We start from the raw sequence: 17,192 nt of genomic DNA on the forward strand, positions 1-17,192 counted from the left end.
GCTTAGGATGTGCGTCTCCTGTTGGTGAAACTAACTTAGGATGTGCGTCTCCTGTTGGTGAAACTAACTTAGGATGTGCATCTCCTCTTGGTGAAACTTACTTAGGATGTGCGTCTCCTCTTGGTGAAACTTACTTAGGAAGTGCGTCTCCTGTTGGTGAAACTTAACTTAGGATGTGCGTCTCCTGTTGGTGAAACTTAACTTAGGATGTGCGTCTCCTGTTGGTGAAACTTAACTTAGGATGTGCGTCTCCTGTTGGTGAAACTTACTTAGGATGTGCGTCTCCTGTTGGTGAAACTAACTTCGGATGTGCGTCTCCTCTTGGTGAAACTTACTTAGGATGTGCGTCTCCTGTTGGTGAAGCTAACTTAGGAAGTGCGTCTCCTGTTGGTGAAACTAACTTATGATGTGCGTCTCCTGTTGGTGAAACTTAACTTAGGAAGTGCGTCTCTTATTGGTGAAACTTAACTTAGGAAGTGCGTCTCCTATTAGTGAAACTTAACTTAGGAAGTGCGTCTCCTATTGGTGAAACTTAACTTAGGAAGTGCGTCTCCTATTGGTTGAAACTAAACTTAGGAGGAAATGCCTCTCCTATGGGTGAAACTAAACTTAGGAAGTGCGTCTCCTATTGGTAAAAATAAACTTTAGGAGGAAATACATCTCCTATGGGTAAAGACAAACTTAGGAGGAAATGCATCTCCTATGGGTGAAACTAAACTTAGGAAGTGCGTCTCCTATTGGTAAAAATAAACTTTAGGAGGAAATACATCTCCTATGGGTAAAGACAAACTTAGGAGGAAATGCCTCTCCTATGGGTGAAACTAAACAAACTTAGGAGGAAATGCATCTCCTATGGGTAAAAATAAACTTTAGGAGGAAATACATCTCCTATGGGTAAAAAACAAACTTAGGAGGAAATGCATCTCCTATGGGTGAAACTAAAACAAACTTAGGAGGAAATGCATCTCCTATGGGTAAAGACGTGGAATGTATTCCCTTGTTATACAGGTGGGCGCCTAATGGTAAAGACACAAAATGTATTCCCTTGTTATACAGGTGGGCGCCTAAAATATGAAATGCACAGACAAAAAGTATTCCTCTCGTTATTCAGGTGGGCGCCTGTCTAAACTAAGACATAAAAGTATTCCTCTCGTTATTCAGGTGGGCGCCTGTTGGTAAAGACATGAAATGTATTCCCTTGTTATGCAGGTGGGAGCCTAATAGTAAAGACATGAAAAATGATATGCCCGCATTATACTGGTGGGTGACCTAGAACAGAAATGAAAAGACAGAAATGTATTCCTCTCGTTATTCAGGTGGGCGCCTGTCTTCATCAATAACTTTGAAAATAACATCCAATTTGAGGACGGATGAACCCAAACTATCCTATTTGAGGGCGGATGAACCCAAACTATCCTATTTGAGGGCGGATGAACCCGACATATCCTATTTGAGGGCGGATGAACCCAACATATCCTGTTCGAGGGCGGATGAACCCGACATATCCTGTTCGAGGGCGGATGAACCCGACATATCCTGTTCGAGAGCGGATGAACCCGACATATCCTGTTCGAGGGAGGATGAACCCGACATATCCTATTCGAGGGCGGATGAACCCGAAATATCCTATTCGAGGGTGGATGAACCCGACATATCCTATTCGAGGGCGGATGAACCCAAAGAAAAAAACTTGAAAAATGTCTTACCTCAAAAACTTGTTGGGGATAACACTGCTGAGGAATTATTTACTTACCTGTTGGGGGATAAAATGTTATCAGCTGGGGATAGCGCTGTTGAGGATAACACTGTTGGGGGATTCTGATTCCTTCAGAACTAGTGCTTCACTCTTCGGAAGGCTGTTGGGAATGATGCTGGCCTCTTGCTTTTTCTAAGCTCAAGTTTCATCCATTTGCTGGGGAACGACTTCCTCCATTGAAACTTATTATGTTGGGGGCAACATTGGTTTAAAGACCACTTCCCTTGAGACTGGCGTTATCTTTATTCTTCCCCGAATGGGTACCTGACTTCCAGAAAATCTTCTAAATGGAAGGAAAATTTTCTACCCCAGTTTGATAATATCCCTTGTGGCATGCATTTCTGGCCTCAATGCCATTTCCTTTACCTGCTTCAAATCAAACAGAATTTGTTAGTTTAAAACATGGTGGTTGGTTGTGATACTCCTGCTGGGATGGTTTTCCCTTTTTCCTTCCTTGCTCTGCGTTGCACAACTTGTTGGGGATGATATTATTTGCTGGGGATAATCCCTTTCTGCTGGGGATATCCCTCTTCTTTTGTGGCATAGCTCGGAAACTGGCATTTCCCCGACCTTTTAGTCTAGTATGGATTTCGCTAAATCATGCTCACTGCTCTCCTTGCTCTGTTCATGGGCCTTGGCCTTGAGGTTTATAACCTTGGTTTTGGCAAGGATATCCTTCTTGACACTCGTCACTCCTTTGTCAATTCCCTTTTGCTGGGGATATCTTTCTTGACATTGGCCTCGCGCTTGTTCCTTGCTGACTATACCATTTGGATGTACTAATCAGATCTCATCTGGCATAATTGGAAAGCTGATGGCATATTTTGAAGTCAATTCTCACTTGTTCTGACCAAATAGACTCTACTACGGAATTTTTCTATGAAAGGAGAAAGATAAAAGAAACAAAATAAAAGACAAAAGAAACGATGACTCTTTAACAAAAGAAACTATAAATAAAAATCTATCAAACGCAGATACCGACTCTATTGGTCATGACATGCACATGTGGCCTATCTTCTGCCGTCAATCGTCTTTCAAGACCTTCCCTTGACGATTCCCTATCTGATTCCCAATCTTATTCGACTTGTAGTGCCCGAAGGGTTTTCACTATCAAGCCTCTCTCATTTTGGTTTTCTCTCAGCTTTCATCGCCTTATGGTGCCTGTGAAGGTTTTCACCGATAAGACTCTCTCATTTGTATCACTTTCCAGCTGGGGATTTGGAGTGTCGCCGGTATGACTCTTTCTGCTGGAGATTAGAGTCCTTTCTGCTGTGGAACAGAATGTTATGTTCGCCGGTAAGACTCTTCATTTGTCTGACTTGGCATCTTTTGAAGACTGATCAAAAGGTCTTTCTTGGGACCGTAATGTGGGTTTTGGATAGGGTTAGAAAGAAAGGGTATTAAAGGCTCAAAAATGCATCGATTTTGGGTTATTAATTACAACCTTCGGAACTAGATTTATTTACAACAAACGCAACATCTGCCCCAGTTTCTTGCTTGGGGATTTTTTAATTGATTGATCTTTTTTTCATTTTTCAAAATTATGACCGAGCCGTGAAGTGCGTACGTATCCTCCTTGAGGAATCAGGTCAAACGTAGTTCCCAATTCCTCTGTTTTCATTTGACTTTCCTTTGTTTTTTTTATCATTTCTCTTTTCTTTTCTTTTCTTTTTTTTCGCCTTTTCTCGTTTTGTTGTTTTCTTTCTTTCTCTTTTTTTTTCGTTGCTACTGATTCCGAACGAGGGGTATGAAAGAAAATAAATAAGGCTCAAAAGAGGTAACGAAGGATAAAGTGTTTAGGTAGCAGAACAAAATGCCTTCGTCATTCCAGTCTTCAAGACATGCCAAGTGCAAACAACATAATCAAACAATAGATTTACAGTCTCTTCCGATGGTTCTAGACTTGACAATTATGTTAAACATTTGCTTTTTCCTTTGTCATTTCTAAAGCACCGTTGGGCGACACTCTCATTATCATGAATGACCCTCATGCCAATTTGGCGAATCTTGCTTTTAACGGTTTTATTTGTGTTTTCCTTGCCCTAGTTCCACATGACTCGGGATCCAAATAATCTCAAACTGTTCTTATTTCCTTTAAATGCTTTGATCACCTTCCCAGGGTTTTATGATTAGCTTTTAAGATTAGGCCCAAACTGGGTGCGCATGTCATGTCCCTAGAATCGGCATTGAACGAAATGATAAAAGGACTAAACAAAAAGACGACTGGAAATAACAAAAGACCGGCTTTGTATTAGACTACCAGCGAAATGGTTTGAATAATAAAACAAACAAAACAACCAGAATAAAATCCTAACACAAACTGGACAAAATTTAAAACAAACTGCTATGACAAAATGGAAAGATAAGAAGGTTTGACACAGGACAAAATCCAAATTACAACCTTAATAATCCGGACAACAGAAATGACAACAAAATAAGCCACCAAATGCTTCTTTCTTGTTAACCAAGGAACAGAGCGTCCTTCCACTTTATCAAGACTGGCATCTTAGCCACTGAGCTTTGCATCGATACTGCCAAGACCATTACCAGCTTCAATATCATCAACATCGGTCAACAAGTTCTCAAGAGGATTCGCGTGCTCCCTGTCACTGTCATCGATCACAATTGCCCCTTCCTGAATCATTCTTTCTATTTCCTTTTTCAAAGAACGACAGTCTTCAATGCTATGTCCTTGGACATTAGAGTGATACATGCATCGTACAGCAGGATCGAATCCTTTTGCATATGGGTCTGGAGTATAGCCAAGGAGCGGCTCAATCAGTCCTGAAAGCTTTAGCTTTTCAAACAAACTTGCGTAGGACTCCCCAATTGGCGTGAAATTGTTTCCTTGCCTTTGTTTTCCCCCATGCCCCTGTTTTCTAGGGTCGTTGGGTGCTTGAAAACGTTGTGAAGGCAAGAATGCATTACGTGGTGCTGGCTCTCGCCAGCGGGGGTGACCTGATGGTTGACCCTGCGACCGGACCTTGTTCGGAGGATAATACTGAGGCGGATTATATGGAGCACGGGGGCAGGCTTGGGCATGATGGGCTGAAAAGAGTGGATCTGATGGTGGGTAGTAGGGCTGTGGAAGGTTGTATGGAGTGTGTGGATAATTTGGATGACTGGGCCTGGGCTGGTAGTGAGGGGAAGGACCTCTGAATTTGGACCCAGTACCTGCTTCGACTGATGCGACCTCGAGCGCACCTCCCGCGCCGCTCTGAATAGCCTGGGTCGTTGCCTTGAGCGCTGAGTAATTTAGGATTTTGTCAGACCTTAAACCTTCCTCTATCATGACCCCTATCTTTACCACTTCATTGAAGGATTTCCCAACCGTTGTCACCAAGTGACCAAAGTAAGTTGGATCCAGTGTTTGCAAGAAGTAGTCCACCATTTCTCCCTCTTTCATGGGAGGATCAACTCTGGCCGCTTGTTCTCTCCAGCGGAAACCAAACTCACGAAAACTTTCCCCAGGCTTCTTTCCAGTCCTCAGCAATGTGAGACGGTCAGGGACTATCTCGAGATTGTATTGAAAATGACCTGCGAAAGCCTGCGCCAGATCATCCCAAGTGTACCATCTGTTGGAATCCTGCCTGGTATACCATTCTAGTGCCGATCCACTCAGACTTTGGCCGAAATAAGCTATCAGCAGCTCATCTTTGCCACCTGCCCCTCTCATTTTGCTACAAAACCCCGCAAATGTGCCATGGGGTCACCGTGCCCTTCATATAAATCAAACTTAGGCATCTTGAACTCCGCCGGGAGTTTGACGTCCGGGAAAGGGCATAGATCCTTGTAGGCCACGCTGACCTGGTTGCCCAATCCGTGCAGGTTCCTGAAATACTGCTCCAGGCTTTTGAATTTCCTCAATACCTCATCTTGTTCTGGGCCTTTAACCGGCTTTTCAATCTCTACCGGTACCTCCAAGTGCGGATTGTAGGCATGTGGTTCGGGGGCATGGAATGTGGGCTCAGGGGGATAGTATTGCGTATCAGGAGCCTGGGACAATGGCTCGATGGTCGTTCTTTGTAGGGTGACCGATGTGGGTCCCACAAAAGTGGTAACATTTGGTGTCGGGAGAGGTTGAAGGGATGGTGGAGCTTGGGAATCATGGAGGCTTCTCTCCTGAAGACAACGGTGATTTGGGAGGCTTGTTGAAGGGCCGGAGTGGGGGTATTCGGGCACGTGCCCTAGTGGCTCAGGGCTCCTTTGTGCTTTGGCTAGAGCTAGCTGCATTGCATTCATCTCTAGTCCCATCCTTTCCATCTTTTCCATCGCTTCCTTTAACAACTGGCTCATCGGCCTTTCTTCCTCGGTACTATTCTGTGAAGTAGTCATGCTTGTTGTTATCGGTCCTTTGGGTCTAGTTTGGTAAGGGTGTGTTGCCAGAATTCTTTAACAACTAACTGTTTGAGATTCGGAAAACAACAAACTTGTTAGCGTTTAGAGTTTAACAGATTTGATAACAACACATTGAGGATGCAATGCTCCTAGGCAGTTAACCGTTTCTAACATGCTTTGCTTCAAACAACATGCGTCATCCTGGCTTGCTTATTTGCCTCTTTGAAGTACTTTGGGGACCCCTGTATTTTATTCTATTTTGTATTTTCTTTTTCTTTCGATTTTTCATTTTTTTTTCTCTTTTTTTCTCAAATTTTTTTTTGTGTGGTCGAATCTTATGGAGATTGCCTACGTATCATGACCCTGCATGAATCAGACCTTGCGTAGTTCGGCCGAATAAAGATAAACAATACTCAACATTTTTTTTATTTTCATATTAAAACAAACTGGGTTTCAAAGGTTTAAAGATGACCTACAAACTTGAAAATCAAACAACCCGCATATTCTAATCAAAAGATTTACAAACTCAAAAACAAACGCTAGCTTCCTTTCCCCGTTTGTCAAATGCAACCAAACGGCTATTTTTGCAAATGTGGCCCCTTCCAAATTTCACATGAATTTTGAGGCCGAGGAGGATTATTTTATGACACTTTACAAACTTGTCCGTTCTTTTACGAAAATAGCCTTTCGACAACTGAAAGATACTCTAAGGCTATTTCGGCAAGAACGGTTTAAGACGCGGCTGAAGCTGGCTTGGCTTATTTTTGACAAAACCCAAAGGTATTCACCTGACCGCTGACTTTTTTTCCAAACTACAATAAAAACGTGGTGTTGCAAACACGGCCCTTCAGCGCCTCGGGGACGAAGATTTATAAGGCTGTGTGGGTCGACTAGACCAAAAATCCTAAACATGACCCAAAGGTGGCTATTTATGCAAAGTCAGCCTTCCGGCGTCCCTTTCGGGAACATTCGGCTATTTATGACAAAACAGCATCACCTGACTTATTTATGACTCTTTTTATCATTTTTTCAAATTAGAAAACTCAATATTGCAAGCACAGCCTTTCAACGTCTCGGGGACGAAGATTTTTAAGGCTGTGTGGGTCAACTGGACCAAATCTTAAAAAATGACCCGAAGGTGGCTGTTTACGCAAAGTCAGCCTTCCGGCGTCCCTTTCGGGAACATTCGGCTATTTATGGCAAAACAACATCACCCGACTTATTTACGACAAAAATCAATATTTGACATATTATTTGTTTTTTATTATTATTATTATTAATTAATTATTTTTGGCTTTTTAGCAAAAGATGGGGTTGGACCCGATGAGGGTTGCCTACGTATCTCACATCCGGTGAGAATCAAACCCGCGTAGTTCGAAAATTATCACTATTAATAATTTTATTTTTTAGTTCTATTAATAGTTTTATTTTTTGTTTTTTTTATATATAAAAAAAATCCAAAAATATTTTATTTTATTTATTATTTTTATTTTAAAAAATATATATATATAGTAATTTCGGAAATGATTTTAAAAAAATAAAAAATAAAAAAATAAAAAAAAGTAAAAGAATGTAGAAAATTTAAAAAAAGTAAAAAGTTTTAAAAAATTTAAAAGTAAAATAAGGTTGGAATTAAAAAATAAATATAAAGGTATCTGAAAATTTAAAAAATTTAAAGTAATTGAAAGTAGCATTTTTAAAAGAAAAAGAAAAGATAGTGGTTTGTTTTTTAAAGAAAAGTTAAATAAAGTGAGATTCTCTTTTAAAAAAATAAAAAGTGGGATTTTAAATAAGATAAAGTAATTAAAGTTGGAATTTTAAAAATAAAAGTAAATAAAGGTGGGATTTCTTTTTCTAAAAAAATAAAAGCAATTTGTAAGTGGGATTTCTTTTAATTAAAAAAATAATAAAATAATAAAAAACAAATCTGAAAATTTCGAAAATTTTGCTATAAATAGAAGAGAAAATTTAGGAAGAAGGGTGGAAAAAAAGAGAGGAAAAACTAGATAGAGAGAAGAAAAAAAGAGGGGGCGGAGTGAGCAGTATACATTCGATATACACTCTGGATACACAGAATATACAGGGACAGAATTCATTTTGAAGAGAGTAAAAAATATAGAAACAAATTTTCTGAAATATTGAGAGTGGAAGAACACCATAGAGAGTTCAAATCTAGAAATAAAAAAATAAAGAGAGATTTCCGCACTATTTGTCTTCTCCATTTTTACTAGTTTTCTCCGTGTTGCTGGGATTTCTGGACTGAGGTGTTGAAGCTACTGTGTTGGGCTTTCTGCTGCTGTATGTTGCTGTGTTACATACTACTCTCCTACTTCTTTTCTTCTTGTACTGCCATTTCCAGGTACACATTTGTACACTCTTGGCTTGAAGCGAAAAAAATGAAATATTAATCAGGCTTTGTTTCTGTTGAATTCCTCCTGTTTAGATTTGTGTTTGAATATTAATTTTCCTCTCTTTGTATAAAAATGTAGTTGATTGATTAATGAGTAATAAGGTTACATATGTATAACTTCTTCATATAATAATGTTAGTTTAAATTAATCGAAAAATAGTTAATCTGTTTTGATATTATGGTGTGTCAATCTCATGTTCTAGTATTATTGAATAAAAGAATATAGAATGAAAGCAGTTTTTCTTTGAACAAACTCGATCGCAATTTTCCATTCGCATTAACCGTAAACTAATAACTAATAAGTTACATCTTTTCAGCATGTAATTAATTGAGGTATTTTCTTTTGTTTTAGAGACAAACTTAATAGAAAAAATGTAGTCACTGTAGGTTTATCCTTAAAAATAAAAATGAGATGAGCCTCGCCGAAAAATACAAAAATCGCGGGGCCCTCAGTAAATATTTGCTTTAAAATTGCTTAGACTTCGGGATGGACCGTTTAGCAAAATTCCACGGCCTTCCTAAAATAATGATACGCTAGTCACTTTAGGCGCGTATTTAATAAAGTTATCTCTTTAAACTCGGGTGCACATTGATGTGACCCAAATCCAAATCTCAACGGAGTCGAGATATGTCAATAACCACGGGTGCATTGATGTAACGTGGTTCGAGATATGTTTTCACGACGTTGCAATTCTCGTAAAATAATAATTATGAAATTGGTAAAAAGATAAAATTTGCACATAAGTTCACATTTGTATAAAATCAGATAATCAAGCCGAATATGACAGTTGAGCGACCGTGCTAGAACCACGGAACTCGGGAATGCCTAACACCTTCTCCCGGGTTAACAGAATTCCTTATCCAGATTTCTGGTACGCAGACCGTAATATAGAGTCATTCTTTTCCTCGATTCGGGATTAAATTGGTGACTTGGGACACCCTAAATCTCCCAAGTGGCGACTCTGAAATAAATAAATAAATCCCGTTTCGATTGTCCTTTAATTGGAAAAACTCCCTTGTACCCTCGCGGGTGCGGAAAAAGGAGGTGTGACAGCTCTGACGACTCTGCTGGGGAATACTTTGACCCAGAACCACTGGTTCAGGGTTAGAAATTCGAGCTTAGATAAATTGTTATGTTTGGCTTTATTTGATTTTTACATGTTTTGAGCCTAATGTGCTAAATAGGACTAGAGATGAACGCAATGCAGCTAGCTCTAGCCAAAGCACAAAGGAGCCCTGAGCCACTAGGGCACGTGCCCGAATACCCCCATTCCAGCCCTTCAACAAGCCTCCCAAATCACCGTTGTCTTCAGGAGAGAAGCCTCCATGATTCCCAAGCTCCACCATCCCTTCAACCTCTCCCGACACCAAATGTTCCCACTTTTGTGGGACCCACATCAGTCACCCTACAAAGAACGACCATCGAGCCATTGTTTCAGGCTCCTGATACGCAATACTATCCCCCTGAGCCCACATTTCATGCACCAGAACCCCATACCTACAACCCGCACTTAGAGGTACCGGCAGAGATTGAAAAGCCGGTTAAAATCCCCGAACAAGATGAGGTGACGAGGAAGTTCAAGAGCCTGGAGCAGTCCTTCAGGAACCTGCACGGATTGGGCAACCAGGTCAGCATGGCCTACAAGGATCTATGCCCTTTCCCGGATGTCCAACTCCCGGTTGGGTTCAAGATGCCTAAGTTTGATTTATATGAAGGGCACGGTGATCCCATGGCGCATTTGCGGGGATTCTGTAGCAAAATGAGAGGGGCAGGTGGAAAAGATGAGCTGCTGATAGCTTATTTCGGCCAAAGTCTGAGTGGATCGGCACTAGAATGGTATACCAGGCAGGATTCCAGCAGATGGTACACTTGGGATGATCTGGCGTAGGCTTTCGCAGGTCATTTTCAATACAATCTCGAGATAGTCCCGGACCGTCTCACATTGTTGAGGACTGGAAAGAAGCCTGGGGAAAGTTTTCGTGAGTTTGGTTTCCGCTGGAGAGAACAAGCGGCCAGAGTTGATCCTCCCATGAAAGAGGGAGAAATGGTGGACTACTTCTTGCAAACACTTGATCCAACTTACTTTGGTCACTTGGTGACAACGGTTGGGAAATCCTTCAATGAAGTGGTAAAGATAGGGGTCATGATAGAGGAGGGCCTAAGGTCTGACAAAATCCTAAATTACTCAGCGCTCAAGGCGACGACCCAGGCTATTCAGAGCGGCGCGGGAGGTGCGCTCGAGGTTGCATCAGTCGAAGTAGGTACTGGGTCCAAATTCAGAGGTCCTTCCCCTCACTACCAGCCCAGGCCCAGTCATCCAAATTATCCACACACTCCATACAACCTTCCACAACCCTACTACCCACCATCAGAGCCACTCTTTTCAGACCATCATGCCCAAGCCTGCCCCCGAGCTCCATATAATCTGCGTTTGTTAGCCCCTAATGTTGAGGCATGAGGGATGCCGAGAAGAAACGAGGTCAAGGGCTTGTACATTGCCCCTTGACATGGTTTCTTGAAGTATTGACAAGCAATGTATGAAGCTGGGAGTGTGTCTAAGTTGTGCGACAACTTGGGCAGGTCAGCTAGACAAGGTGTCTTCAGTGATGGGAAGAAAACCTTGGTTGTGGGCGACGGCTATGGCAGAGGAAGATAAGCACATGACACTTGGCTAAGGCATGTGTGCGGAACAATGGGACGGCATGGCTGTGACGAGAATGTTGTCACAAGCGAAAATGTGCGAGGCATGGTCCGAAGACAAGGCTAGGCAGGCCGAAGGCAAAGTGGGCAGAACTGTGAGACAAGTGTGCAAGACATGTGACAGTGGGGCAGCACTGATGATGGCCATTTCGTGGAAGGCCCCATTGATGGGTGAGTGCTTCAGAAAGTGCTCTAGAAAACATGGTTGGGTGCTCCACCAAGATGGTTGAGTGCTGCACTAAACATGAATAAGTGCTGATAGTAATTATAGTGCTTATATGGCCCACTTGTAAAAGCTGTCCCTTTTGTATTTGCCTTAGTAGCTAGCCCTTGTAAATCTGCCAGTAGCAGCCCCTATATATTTTGTGTTGTATTTTGTTGGAAAGGCATCAGATCATATGTGAGCCTTCCAACAGAGAGTCCTTTGTGTATATTCTGCGAGAATAATAAAGGTTGGGTTTTTACCCGTAATTGTGTGTGTTGCATACGTTTTGGGAAAGTCTGAAATAATCCAAGTATTACATAGTGAGGGAAAAGAGGGCTGAAGTAACTTGAGTGTCAGGTTGCTGCCTTATAGAGTCATTTGCGAAAAATTGACCCTGTAACAACTGGTATCAGAGCCTTACTCTTAGCTCGTAATCATGGCTGGAGGATCCAATGCAGACTTACGTGATCGTGTGCAAAGGTTGGAGGCACTGATGGGTGTGACTGATGATCCCTTAGACATGGATGATCTAATTACAGAGATCCATCGTCTAAAGGATGGGATGAATGAGTTTCGAGAAACTATTCATCAAACGTGTGAGGCCACAAACGAACAAGTTGAAGATCTTAAGAGGGAGAACGAAAATCTCAATACGGAGATTACTGTCCTTAGAAGAGCTTTGGCCAATCCTGTCCGAGGCGGTGAGGAACGTTCCAAAGTTAAGATCCCGGAACCAAAGGCGTTTGGTGGAGCGCGTAGTGCAAAAGAACTGGAGAATTTTCTATGGGATATGGAGCAATACTTTATTGCTGGCAAGATCCCTGGCGGAGATAAAGTGACCATTACAAGCATGTACCTCACGGGAGATGCTAAACTATGGTGGAGAACTCGCATGTCTGATGATCAAAGTGCGGGCAGGCCCAAAATTGATACATGGGAGAAACTCCGTAAGGAAATGAAGGATCAGTTCTTACCTAGCAACGCATCTTGGCTTGCTAGGGATCGCTTGAAGCGCCTACGTCAAACCGGACCAGTTCGTGATTATATTAAGGAGTTTACTTCCTTAATGTTAGACATTCAAAATATGTCAGAAGAGGACAAGTTACACAATTTCATTTCTGGAATGCATGCATGGGCGCAGAATGAACTTAGGAGGCAGAATGTGAAGGACCTCCCTAGTGCGATTGCTGCAGCAGACTCGTTGGTAGATTACCGCAATACCCGAAGTCTTTCTGAAGAACCCTCTACTTCAAAACCTAAGAAAGGTTAGATAAGAAAGGGGATTGGAAGAAAGAAGCTCGAAAAGAAGTTGCGGAAAAGGGGAAGATAGTGGCTGGTGGGTTCGCAAGAAACAAAGGCAACGCCAACAAAAAGGGCGATGGTTGCTGGACTTGCGGAAGAGCTCACCTTGCCAAACATTGCCCAAACCGTGAACGAGTCAATGCCCTGCTTGGAGCAGAAAATGAGAGGGAAGGAGAAGGTAGAGAAGTTGTTGCCTTAGTAAACCCTTTGAAATTGTTAAATGTCATGGCGTTGCTTAGCAATACAAGCAACGAAAACGACCCTCATTCTTTACTGATGCACATTGAAATGAAAATCGGAGATCTAAGTGTGATAGCAATGGTAGATACTGGAGCTACTCACACCTTTATCTCGGCGAAATTGGTGCAGAAGTACGGGTTGGTTGTGACGAAGAGTCCCTCTTACATGAAGACAGTGAATGCAAAAGCCCAAGCCATTGTAGGTATGGCTTATGGCGTCCCTATGTCAGTTGGAAACTGGAAAGGGAAAGTTGATTTGATGGTGATTCCACTGGAAGACTTTGAGATGATCCTTGGAATCGACTTTATGAAGAAGAATTGCTTTGTTCCAATGCCTCACTTGGACGGAGTAATGATTATGAATGAAATGGCTCCTGGCTTTGTGAAAGTCGTTCATCCTTATGAGAGGGAAAAAGCGCATGGGAAGTTCATTGGTATCTGTCGCGACGGTAGAAAAGGGCCTGAGAAGAGGAGAGGAAACTTTCCTTGCTGCGATGGTCGAGGTGAAGCCTGACGAGAGGATTGAGGTGCCGGACTGTATCGCTCCAATATTGAGCGATTTTGCTGATGTGATGCTGCCAGAGTTGCCTAAACATCTACCACCACGGAGGGCTATTGATCACAAGATAGAGTTGCTGCCGGGTTCTATACCTCCTGCTCAATCTCCTTATCGGATGGCACCAAAAGAGTTGGCGGAGCTGAGAAAACAACTTGACGAGTTGTTAGATGGGGGATTGATTCAACCATCAAAAGCTCCCTTTGGTGCCCCTGTATTATTTCAGAGGAAGCAGGATGGAACGCTTCGAATGTGTGTTGACTATCGAGCGTTGAACAAAGTGACTGTTAAAAACAAATACCAAGTTCCGTTGGTACAGGATTGATGGATAGATTAAGCAAGGCGTGCTGGTTCACAAAGCTTGATTTGAGGTCTGGTTATTGGCAAGTGCGGATAGCTGATGGTGATGAGTCAAAAACAACCTGTGTTACAAGGTATGGCTCATATGAATTCCTTGTTATGCCGTTCAGGTTGACAAATGCCCCTGCCACCTTTTGCAATCTGATGAATGATGTGCTATATGAGTACTTGGATGACTTTGTGGTGGTCTATTTAGACGACATTGTTATCTATAGTAAGACCCTGGATGAACATTGCTCACACTTACATAGGGTATTGTCTCGCCTAAGACAGTACCAATTGTATGTGAAGATGGAGAAGTGTGAGTTTTCCAAACAAGAAATTAAATTTCTTGGGCACTTGGTGAGTCAGAATCAAGTGCGAATGGACCCAAAGAAGGTGCAGATCATTGTGGAATGGCAGGCACCTAAGTCAGTGAAAGAATTGAGATCTTTCATTGGGTTAGCTAATTATTATCGTAAGTTCATTGCCGGGTATTCAAAGAAGGCTGCTTCTTTAACTGATTTGTTAAAGAAAGATGTTGTATGGGACTTGGCGGAGAAATGCAATAGCGCATTTGAGATGCTGAAAGAAGCTATTGCCTCAGAACCTATTTTACAACTTCCAAATTTTGAACTACCCTTCGAAGTTCATACCGATGCTTCCGACAAGGCTGTTGGGGGCGTGCTGGTTCAAAGTGGCCACCCAGTGGCATTTGAAAGAAGAAAATTGAATGAAGCAGAGCAAAGATATTCGACGCATGAGAAGGAAATGGTTGCTATGATCCACTGTTTGCAGACTTGGCGAGTCTATTTGCTGGGGACAAAGTTCGTTGTGAGAACGGACAATGTGGCAAATACGTACTTTAAAACACAAAAGAAGCTAAGTCCGAAGCAGGCCCGTTGGCAGGAATTCTTGGCAGAGTATGATTTCATGTGGGAACATAAGCCGGGAAAAGACAACCAAGTTGCTGATGCACTAAGCCGGAAGGAGGTGTTTGCTGCTATTTATTCGGTTACACGACTTGAATCTGATTTTCTTGAAAAGATCAAGTCATGTGCTGTTAATGATCCATTGTACATAAAAACAATGAATCATGTGAAGGACAGGACGGTTAGGAGGTACTGGATTGAGGACGATCTACTCTATTTCAAAGGGGGGAGAATCGTCGTACCACTTAGCAATGGGATACGTCGTGAACTGCTGAGAGAAACTCACGATACCCTATGGGCAGGGCATCCAGGAATCGAAAGAACGATGGCCCTACTGTCCCGATATTATTTTTGGCCCAAGATGGAACATGATGTGGAAGCTTATGTAAAGAGCTGTCTTGTGTGTCAGCTTGACAAAACTGAGCGGAAGAAAGAGGCAGGTTTACTACAACCTCTGCCCATCCCGGAAGAACCATGGAAATCTGTTTCGATGGACTTTATCAGTGGATTCCCAAAGGTTAATGGATTTTCGTCAATCATGGTGGTGGTTGATAGATTTTCCAAGTATGCTGTTTTTATTGCTGCCCCAACAGAATGTCCTTCAAAAGTTGCGGCCGAGTTATTCTTCAAAAATGTGGTCAAATACTTCGGAATGCCGAAGGATGTCATTAGTGACAGGGATGCACGGTTTACAGGCCGGTTTTGGACCTATCTATTCAACTTGATGGGTACAAACTTGAAGTTTTCAACGGCAAACCATCCCCAAACTGATGGTCAAACTGAAAGGACCAACCATTTGTTGGAAGAATACTTAAGGCACTTTGTGACTGCGAGTCAATGCAACTGGACAGATCTGCTAGATTGTGCACAATTCTCCTATAATTTGCACAAGTCTTCAGCAACGGAGATGAGTCCGTTTGAGATCGTCTTGGGGAAACAGCCTACGCAACCGTTGGTGATTGCCCAACAAAAGACTGGGGGCAAATGTCCAGCAGCTTATCGATATGGTTGGGATAGATAAGCTATAATCCGAGAAGCGATAGATAGCTTGGCAAAAGCTCAGAGAAGGATGAAGAAGTATGCTGACAAACACAGGCGTCCACTAGAGTTCAGGGTGGGCGAAAAAGTGCTGTTAAAACTTACTCCACAGATATGGAAAAAGATTGACAGCCGAGTTAGGCACAGAGCCTTGGTTTCAAGGTACGATGGTCCTTTTGAAGTTGCTGCTAAAGTTGGTGAAGTTGCTTACCGACTAATTCTGCCAGAGAGAATGAAAATTCATCCAACTTTCCATGTGAGTTTTCTGAAGCCCTATGCTGATGATCCCGAAGACCCGGAAAGGCACAAAACAAAGAGAGCTCCTCCCGAGATGCGCACTCAGCTAGAGGAGAAGATAGAGAAAGTGCTTGACCACAGAATTCTTGGGATGCATAAGAAGAATAGGCGGACAGAATTTTTAATACAGTGGAAAGGAAAGCCCGAGGCAGATGCGACTTGGGAGAAGGGTGTTTCATTATGGTAGTACGAACAGCAAGTAGAGGACTACTTGAAATCAGTCTCGACGAGGACGTCGAGTTCAACTAGTGGGGGTGGTTTGTTAGCCCCTAATGTTGAGGCATGAGGGATGCCGAGAAGAAACGAGGTCAAGGGCTTGTACATTGCCCCTTGACATGGTTTCTGGAAGTATTGACAAGCAATGTATGAAGCTGGGAGTGTGTCTAAGTTGTGCGACAACTTGGGCAGGTCAGCTAGACAAGGTGTCTTTAGTGATGGGAAGAAAACCTTGGTTGTGGGCGACGGCTATGGCAGAGGAAGATAAGCACATGGCACTAGGCTAAGGCATGTGTGCGGAACAGTGGGACGGCATGGCTGTGACGAGAATGTTGTCACAAGCGAAAATGTGCGAGGCATGGTCCGAAGACAAGGCTAGGCAGGCTGAAGGCAAAGTGGGCAGAACTGTGAGACAAGTAAGCAAGACATGTGACAGTGGGGCAGCACTGATGATGGCCATTTCGTGGAAGGCCCCATTGATGGGTGAGTGCTTCAGAAAGTGCTCCAAAAAACATGGCTGGGTGCTCCACCAAGATGGCTGAGTGCTGCACTAAACATGAATAAGTGTTGATAGTAATTATAGTGCTTATATGGCCCACTTGTAAAAGCTGTCCCTTTTGTATTTGCCTTAGTAGCTAGCCCTTGTAAATCTGCCAGTAGCAGCCCCTATATATTTTGTGTTGTATTTTGTTGGAAAGGCATCAGATCATATGTGAGCCTTCCAACAGAGAGTCCTTTGTGTATATTCTGCGAGAATAATAAAGGTTGGGTTTTTACCTGTAATTGTGTGTGTTGCATACGTTTTGGGAAAGTCTGAAATAATCCAAGTATTACATAGTGAAGGAAAAGAGGGCTGAAGTAAC

At 42.5% G+C, this 17,192-nt stretch overlaps 1 protein-coding gene across 1 annotated transcript; it reads left to right on the forward strand.

Moving 5' to 3' along the window:
- Positions 1-15,847: 15,847 nt before the first annotated feature.
- LOC138872890 (uncharacterized) lies at positions 15,848-16,597 on the forward strand. The gene is made up of 2 exons (XM_070151308.1): positions 15,848-16,296; positions 16,522-16,597. Exons 1-2 carry the CDS (start codon positions 15,848-15,850, stop codon positions 16,595-16,597), a joined length of 525 nt encoding a protein of 174 aa, XP_070007409.1.
- Positions 16,598-17,192: the final 595 nt, after the last annotated feature.

The sequence above is a fragment of the Nicotiana sylvestris genome, chromosome 7 (assembly GCF_000393655.2).
Source record: "Nicotiana sylvestris chromosome 7, ASM39365v2, whole genome shotgun sequence".
Classification (NCBI taxonomy): domain Eukaryota; kingdom Viridiplantae; phylum Streptophyta; class Magnoliopsida; order Solanales; family Solanaceae; genus Nicotiana; species Nicotiana sylvestris.